At 59.4% G+C, this 8910-nt stretch overlaps 1 protein-coding gene across 1 annotated transcript; it reads left to right on the plus strand.

Moving 5' to 3' along the window:
- Positions 1 to 511: 511 nt before the first annotated feature.
- On the plus strand, positions 512 to 8187 carry CERS4 (ceramide synthase 4). Its single transcript, XM_007460618.1, has 11 exons — positions 512 to 591; positions 692 to 865; positions 3434 to 3551; positions 3842 to 3960; positions 4058 to 4115; positions 4518 to 4568; positions 4938 to 5030; positions 5251 to 5379; positions 5652 to 5758; positions 7493 to 7649; positions 8011 to 8187. Exons 2-11 carry the CDS (start codon positions 693 to 695, stop codon positions 8185 to 8187), a joined length of 1182 nt encoding a protein of 393 aa, XP_007460680.1. The 5' UTR covers positions 512 to 591; position 692.
- The last annotated feature ends 723 nt before the right edge of the window (positions 8188 to 8910 follow it).

Raw genomic sequence — 8910 nt, forward strand, 5'->3', positions numbered from 1 at the left:
CAGGAGAAGCTATTTGGGCTCATCAGGACAGCTGGGCCCCACTGCAGCTCCCCAGCAGCTCTTGGTGGAAAGTTGGCCCACCTCGACCACTGCTTCAGTATCTGGCAGCAAGCTCGATCACGCAGTAGGCTGTCTCGCCCAGCTGCAGCCGGGCTCTTGGGATAGCGAGCGAGTTAGCCGACATTCACACCTCAAGGGGAGTCCATGTGTGGATGGATGGCCAGGGAGAGAATTGTGGATTTCCTGAAATCCTTCATCTTTGGGCTGTATCAGAGGCACCTTCCCACAGTGGCAGAAAACCTTCCCGGACATTTTGAGAACTCAAGTTCGTGACCCCGCTCAGCCACTCCCTTGATTCTGGCCGCTGTTCTCATGTCGGTAGAGTACAGAATAATAACTATTGTCATGAGCTATACTTAAGGGTCAGTAAGCACTGGGCTAAGCACTTTGTGTGCCGTATCAGGCTGGGCTGAGAGGTGGGTATTACTGTCCCTATTTTACAGATGAACTTGAGATTCAGAGAGGTCAGGTTATTTGCCTGAGGACACCCAGCCCAAGTCTATCCTTAACACTGGCTCTAATAAACTTCAGGCTGCTAGGCGCTGGGGGGTGTGAGGGCGAGGTGCTGGGCCCTCCCACTCTACCCGTCCTGTGTGCAGAGTTCTCCATTAACTGGACCCTGTGTCCACAGTATGTGGTCCAGCCTGAATGAGTGGCTGTGGCAGGAGAGGTTCTGGCTACCACCCAACAACTCATGGGCTGTACTGGAGGACCGCGATGGCCTGGTCTACGCTCACCCCCAGGACATGCTGCTGGCCCTACCCCTGGCTCTGGCCCTGGTGGCCGTGCGCTTCACCTTCGAGAGGTGAGTGTCCGCTGTGCCCTGGCAGGTTGACCCCGTCATCGCTCGTGTGTGCGCAGCACCCGCCCTGTGCTCTCCCATCTGTGTGACTTCATCCTCATGTGTCCCTGGACGGAGCCTGGCTTTGAGTCAGAGTGCTTTTTTGGGCTTCATCCTGCCCCCAGCTGCCGCCACCCCCACTCCGATGGTCTCTGATGCCTGGAATGCTGGCTGCAGCTCAGGTCTGTGTGTGCCAGCATCTCCAGAAAACAAGTGGGGGCCCTGGAGGGGATGTGCCTGCTTTGCTGACCTAGGATGGGTCTGCAGAGGCCAGTGAGTAAGCGAAGAAACTCCTGCCCACTCCCTCCTCCCTCTGTCCTGTTTGGGCACCTCTCCCTTACCACCTTTTTCTCCTGCTCCCCTTTCTAGCCAAAGGAAGGGGCATAGGCACTCCAGCCCCCCCTCTTTGGGGCCCCCCTCCACTCACCCCCAGCCTCCTGCAGCCTGGCACCCAGCCCCCGAGTATATGCCGCCTGCCCAGGTTCCCAGCGCCCTCCTGGTTGCCAGACCCCGTGGATTTTTAGTCATTTCTCATGTGACCCAAACGCTGCCCCAAATTGGAGTTCCTCCTCCTTCTCTGGCTGTCCATCTCTTGGGTCCCTTCCCTCTGACCTAGGTGGTCCCACCCTTTTCTACCTGACTAATGCTGCGGCCACAGCTCCCAGACCTGCCTTGCCCCCATGGCCTACCGGTACCAGGCCTGCCCCCCTTCCCCCGGCTTCCCCCTCCATGCCTGAGGGCCCCTCCCCCTCCCCTTCCTCCACATCTCACATGTCCTTTCAGGTCCCCCACCTTGTTTGCGACCCCCTGGCCTTTGCACTCACTCCCCTGCAGTTCCTTCAAGGCTGGGTTCCAGGGAAGCCTGCCCTGACTCGCCACAAAGCCCTTAACCCCCTCTGGCCCTCACTTCGGGTCCTTCCCTCTGTCCCACTCTTTGACCACAGGGACGTGGGAGCTTTGCTTTTTTTTTTTTTAACATCTTTATTGGGGTATAATTGCTTTACAATGGTGTGTTAGTTTCTGCTTTATAATAAAGTGAATCAGTTATACATATACATATGTTCCCATATCTCTTCCCTCTTGCGTCTCCCTCCCTCCCACCCTCCCTATCCCACCCCTCCAGGCAGTCACAAAGCACCCGAGCTGATATCCCTGTGCTATGCGGCTGCTTCCCACTAGCTATCTACCTTACGTTTGGTAGTGTATATATGTCCATGCCTCTCGCTTTGTCACAGCTCACCCTTCCCCCTCCCCATATCCTCAAGTCCGTTCTCCAGTAGGTCTGTGTCTTTATTCCTGTCTTACCCCTAGGTTCTTCACTCTCCCACTCATGAGGAGCTTCCTAGGATCTGGGCTCCCAGGACACAGGCTGGACATGGGGAACCCAGGGCATGTCCACTGACACTGTATTTACCAGACACTCTTTGGGTTCCTCCTCTGTGCCACCCATTGCTCTAAGCAGTTTGTTTGTCTTAACTCAGCCCTCACCCAGTGAGGTGGTACTGTTATTATCCCCATTTTACAGAAGAGGAAATGGAGGCACAGAGAGGTCAAATGACCTGCCTGAGGTCACACAGCAGGTAGTTCAGCGAGGATCGAGGCTTTGCCTGAGGGATTCTGGGAGGCCCAATCCAGCCAGGCCTTGAAGGCTGGGTCTATTTTCCCACCTATTTAGCCAGTGGCTCCAGCTGAGGTGGCAGTGTTAACTCCTCCCAAAGGCATCCCTTGCCTTTCTAAAGGGCAATGGGGTTGGAAGTAGCTTTTCTGGGGTCAAACAAAGGCAGAGGTTTTCCCTGTTAAGGGAAAATGAATCCTGCGTTTGCCATTCACTTGCTGTGTCACCTTGAGCGTGTTTCTGGCCTCTCTGAGCCTCAGTTTGCCCATCAGGACAATGGGGACAATAATAGTGTTAAGTGAGCCAGCACATGAGGTGGACTTGGACACATGCTTGGCAGATCCTAAGTGTTCAGTAAATGGCTGTCATGTCCCAACCCCACCCCCGCCTGCCCCCCAACACAGTTGAGTCTGGAATAATTTCCTTGCTGGGCTGCTCTGAGCCTCAGTTTCCCCCAGTGAAAGGTGATATTAGGATGGTGGACATGCAGTTTGGTCCCGACCCCTGGTCTTGAGGGCCCCCCTGTGGGCAATGTGGTAATTGACTCACCAGGGTCCCGGCTCCAACAGGTGTGCACAAGGGAGGGGGGGATGCTGGGTGGAGGGAGGCCTGAGAAGAAGCAGACCTGCTTCTGCCCATGCGGGGGGGCCCCCAGCCTGGTAGAGGGGCAGATCAGGACCCAGGCCATCATGAGACAGGCATCGAGGGGACTCTCATCCCTGGTTTGGGATGGAGTGAAGGTGCCTGGTACCACCAAAGTTGTTGTTCATCCCCCACCCTGAAGACCAATCCAGCTTCCTCTCTTAGGTTGGGCGCAATGCAACAGCCAGGCTACCGCCTCCAGGGTCCTAAAATGCGGCCCAGTGAGCCCTCGTTTCCCCACCTGGACTGACAGGCTGTGTCTCCCCTACACCCAGATTCATAGGCCTGCCCCTGAGCCGGTGGCTGGGTGTGCGGAACCAGACCAGGAGGCCGGTGAAGCCCAATGCCACGCTGGAGAAACACTTCCTTATGGAAGGGCAGAGACCCACAGAGGTGAGATCCCCGACCCCCTCCCTCCTCCCTCCCCATTGGCCTGCTTGGGTACCCTGGGGGAGGTTCTAGAGGGGTTGTCTGTAGGCAGGGCTGGGTTTTTATAAGGCCTCTTTTTGGGGAGACCCCCACCCTGTGAAACCCCCTACTCCCCCATCCCCAAAGGTAGAGCACCCCACAGGCGAGGTCTGGGGCTATAGGGGAGGGCGGGGAGCAGAGCTGGGTCCCGCCTGTCCTGGGACAGGGGCAGGAGGCCACCTCTGTGACCCTGGCCCCCATCACTCCCTCCCCAGCCCCAGATGAGCCTCCTGGCGACCCAGTGTGGGCTCACCCTGCGACAGACCCAACACTGGTTCCGGAGACGCCGGAACCAGGACCGGCCCTGCCTGACCAAGAAGTTCTGTGAGGCCAGGTAAGCCCAGGGTGGGGCCGGGAAGGGGGAGTCTGGGGGTGCGGCGGGGGGTCTGTTCCTCGGGCAGCTGCCTCAGGGGCTCCCTTCCCACCTGCAGCTGGAGGTTCGCCTTCTATCTGTGCTCCTTCATCGGTGGAATCTCGGTTCTTTACCACGTGAGTGTACCTGACAGCTCACCTGCCCTATCCCTCAAGCACCTAGTATGCTCTGGGCCTGGATTGGACTGGGAAGGGGTGTGTGGGGTTCGGGCAGAGGGGGAAACATGTGCCAAGGCACAGAGAGGGGGGAGGGTGGAAGGAATGAGGCCGGGTCGTGGTGAATGTTCACTCCATGGGTGCCTATGGAGAGGACCTGCTGTGTGTCAGGGCTGGGGATTCTGAATCAGCCCCTGGTCTACAGTGAGAGCAGAGTTGCAAGCAGGCAGGAAACAGCCGGCCTGAGTGACAGCAGCATGTCAAGGGCCAGGGAGGCCTGAGGAGGCCCCAGGCCTGGGGTTGGGGGGTTGGGGGAGCTGGGTTCTAACCTCTGGACAACTGCAGACTCCCGTGTCCCTGCAGGAATCGTGGCTGTGGACGCCGGTAATGTGCTGGGACAGTTACCCACAGCAGGTGAGTGGGAGGGGTGGTGTTTGGAGGCTAGTGGGAGGATCAGGGCAGAGTTCCTGTGGCCCCAGGCAAGAACGCCAAAGCTGGACATCACACCATCATTCCCGCCCTGAATCCCACTCTATTCTTTGGCTCCCGTGTGGAATGGAGAGGGGCCAGGAGTCAGGACACACTGGAAGCAGGAGCTGCCACAAAACCACTGCCCTTGATTACCTCTAAGGATGGGGAGCTCATGCCTTCCTCACTCATTGGGATTCATGTGTCATGGGTTTGAGCAAATGGGGAGGGCCCTGCCCCACGCCCCACGCCCCACGCCCCATGTCCCGTGGGAGTCTCCACTCCCCACAGCTAACCCTGCACTCCCTGCCGCAGCCCCTGAAGCCGGCCCTGTACCACTGGTATCTCCTGGAGCTGAGTTTCTACATCTCTCTGCTGATCACGCTGCCCTTCGACACCAAGCGCAAGGTGAGGCCCGGCCAAGAGTCTGGCCTGGGGCGGTCGTGACCCAGTTCCAGGAGGAGAGGGGTGGCCTCACCCCACACCCCGAGACCCTTGGTGTCTCAGGCGGGAGGCGTAGGGTCCACACGCCAAGCAACCCCCTGGGAGGGCCTGCTCCCAGCCCTGCGGGGTGGGGCCCCTCCGGCCCCCCAGCCTCATCCCGGCTATGACCCTCCGTCTCCCGCAGGATTTCAAGGAGCAGGTGGCACATCACTTTGTGACCATCACCCTGATCGTCTTCTCCTACAGCACGAATCTGCTGCGCATCGGCTCTCTGGTGCTGCTATTGCACGACTCCTCCGACTACCTGCTGGAGGTGCGCCTGGCGCAGCCCGACCCCTCCCAGCCCCCCGCCCCCCGCCCTCCCAGGTGCCCCTGGTGTTGAGGCCCACCCCCTGTCAGTCTTCCTGGGAGGTGAGGCCCCACCCCCATCATCCGCAGACCACGCACCCCCACTCACCTGGCCCAGGCAGAGGCACCTTTTCCCTGGGAGGAGGCCCCGCCCTTTCTCGGCCCCTCCCCGCCCTTCCCGCGTGCTTCCGCCGCAGCCCCACCCCCAGGTCCATTTCTCTCTGCTGTCCCCTCCAGGCCTGTAAGTTGTTCAACTACACGCACTGGCGGCGCGTGTGCGACGCTCTCTTCATCATCTTCTCGGTGGTCTTCTTCTACACCCGCCTCGTGCTCTTCCCCACCCAGTGAGTCAGCCCTCCCGCCGGGGGTTGGGGAGGTGGGGGGCGGCGGTGCGGCGGAGATCCAAGCCCGCCTCACCCTCAGTTCCTCGGTTCCCGGGTTCCGCGATCCAGATAGCCGGGGTGTTGGCTGGGAGGTTTCCAGGAGGCAAGGAAGGGTGTTCCCGGCACAGGGCGCAGCATATGCAAAGGCCCAGAGGTAGGAGAAACAGAAAACTGGGCTTAGTCATCATCCCCTGCCGTGTGCCTGGAACATGGGTTGGGAGACGGCGTAGGGCCCCACTCGCTAAAGTCTTTGCCCGGCAATTCGATGAGCCTGTTGCAACAAGCAGAGGGAACAACGTGAAGGTCCCTGCTCACCTGGAGCTGACACTGGCAGGTGGGGAAATATAATAAGGCAAACAAGTAGACTATAGAATATGTGAGGCAGTGATCGTGCTAAAGAGAAAAAGAGTTGGGAAGGCCACAGGAACTGTGTGGATAGCTGGAAATAGAGTGGTCGGAGAAGGCCTCACTGACAGCGTTCATATAGAGACTGGAGGGAGGTGAGGGAGAAAACTACTGATCACAGGGGGAAGAGCACGTGCAAAGGCCCTGAGGCAGGACCGTGCCCAGCATGTCGGAGGAACAGAGAGGAGGCCCGTGTGGCAGGACCAGAGTGAGCAAGAGGGAGAGAGGGAGGGGAGAGCACAGAGCTGACGGGAGAGAGTATGCAAGGTCTTACAGGCCTTGGGGAGAAGTTGGGCTTTTATCCCAAGCCAGGTGGGAGTCCTGGAGGGTTCTGAGCAGAAGATGGGTGGGACCTGACTCGAGTACTCACGGGCTCCCTCTGGTGGCTCCTGGGGGAATAGCTGGTAAGAGGTTGGAGCAGGAGCTGGGGGACCAGGGCGAAGGCGACAGCACTGGTCCGGGTGGGCAATGTTAGGGCTCGACCAATGCAGTCGAGAGAAGTGGGTGGACTCAGGGGGATGACTCAAGGGTCATGAGATGGGAACGTGCTCAGAGTTACTGCTTGAGGATCAGGAGCTTAGCTCTGGCTGCACCGGGTTTGAGGGGTCTGCAACACGCCCCTCAGGCACCACCACCGAAAAGTGGAGGAAGCAGTGGACACCAGCCTGGGGTTCTGGGAGAGACGTCCGTGTCCAGTGTTTGCAGTCGCGAGACTGGACAGGGTCACCGAAGACCAGGTGTGGACAGAGAGGCCCAGTCCTGGGGCGCCCTGATGTTTGCAGGTCGGCGCAGCCTGCAGAGGAGATGGAGAGGGAGAAGCCATGCAGTGGGGGCATGGGGGTGTGGGTCCTTGAAGGCACGTGAGGAAAGAACATGAGGGGGACGGAGGGCCAGCTGGGTGCCTGCTGTCTGATCAAGGCGGCTCACTGATGACCCTACAGCTGATCTGGGTGAAGGTGGTAGCGGGAGGGAAGGGGGAGGGATCTGAGAAGGTGTGAAAGGACCACCCAGGAGAGCTGCTGGGACACTAAGCACCCCCCTTGGGGTTTACAGTCACGACCGGCCAGTTGTCCAGCTTGTTCATTCTTTGAATTTAACATAACCAGGTGAGTGGGGGGGGTGCTTAAATGCCCAGCTGAAGGGCACAGGTATCATTCTTTGGGGGTGGGTAATGGGGAGCCATAGAAGGTTGTGGAGCAGGGAAGGTCTCACAAGTTAGAGATTCCTAGGACTGGGGGCAACAGCAGCCAGTGAAGCCCTGCCTCTCTCGCCCCGGCCCACCCACCGTAGGATCCTCTATACCACATACTACGAGTCCGTGGCCAACTCGGGCCCCTTCTTCGGCTACTACTTCTTCAATGCGCTTCTGATGGCGCTACAGCTGCTGCACGTGTTCTGGTCTTGCCTCATCCTTCGCATGATCTGCAGCTTCATAAAGAAAGGCCAGGTAGGCGGTCCAGTGGTTAAGACTCCGCCTGGTCAATGCAGGGGGTGTGGGTTCATTCCCTGGTTGGATAACTAAGATCCCACGTGCCCTGTACGTAGCCCAAAACCTTTTATAAATAAAATAAATAAGTAAATACATATAAAATGATTTTTAAAAAAAGAAAGACCAGGTAGGGCCAGGCGAGGGTTGGCTAGCTTGTGCCTCCCTGGAGCCCCCAGCCCAGCCCCGCCCAGCCCAAGGTAGGGCCAGGCGAGGGTTGGCTAGCTTGTGCCTCCCTGGAGCCCCCAGCCCAGCCCCGCCCAGCCCAGCCCAGCCCAGCCCAGCCCCGCCCCACGCCTCCTCCCTTCTCCCTGCTCCCCAGATGGAGAAAGATGTTCGCAGCGACGTGGAAGAGTCAGACTCCAGCGATGGGGAGGCAGCCCAGGAGTACCCGCGGCTGAAGAACAGGGCGGCTCACCGGCCGGGAGCAGCTCCCACCGATGGCCCTCGGAGCCGGGCAGCTAGGCAGATGGCCAACGGGCACACATCAGCCACGTAGCCGGCCGAGGACTGACCACAAGGGGCTGCCCCAGCGCCCGGCAGCTCGGATTCGTGGGGCGGCTGGACTGGGGACCCTTGGGCCGATTCTGTGGAGACATGGAGGCCCCCACCCCAGGGGCTGATGATCTGTCTCCAGCCCCTTCCTTCTGCCCACCCTCCCTCCTTCCCTCAGGCAAATGGACAGAGCTGCGGCCAGGGGAGAGAGGGGTACAGGCAGCCTGGCAACTGTGAAGAGCCCCAGGCTGAAAGGGGGTCCAATAAAACTTGACCGGAGCCAACTTCTCTGCCTGAGAGCTTGTGTCCCTGTCACAGCTCCTCATCTATCCCCAGAGGCCCCAAGGCAGCCAGGACTTACATACCTCACCAACGGGTCACTCACTGCCACCCCAAGACACATGCCCACCCCCAGGGGACCCAGACAGCGAGCAGCGCGTGGGGACCCCCTTGGGTGAGTCCCCGACTCCCAGCCAGAGCCTCAGCCAAGCTACCTCCTTCCACCCCAGGGCAGCCCTTGGTCAGCTACTCACAGACCTTGCATACAGATGAGCAGGTGCTGGGCTCAGACAGGTGGAGTCCTTTGCCCAAAGTCACACAGGTCCAAACAGAAGGGCAAAGGGGAGACTCGCACCTGTTCCTGCAGCCCCTGCTCAAGCCTGGCAGATCCCCGTCCTCAAGGTCCCCAGGACCTCCCTGGAGACAGTGAAATAGGGCTTCGTGGGAG

This window comes from Lipotes vexillifer, unplaced genomic scaffold, assembly GCF_000442215.2.
Source record: "Lipotes vexillifer unplaced genomic scaffold, Lipotes_vexillifer_v1.1 scaffold1011, whole genome shotgun sequence".
NCBI lineage: Eukaryota > Metazoa > Chordata > Mammalia > Artiodactyla > Lipotidae > Lipotes > Lipotes vexillifer.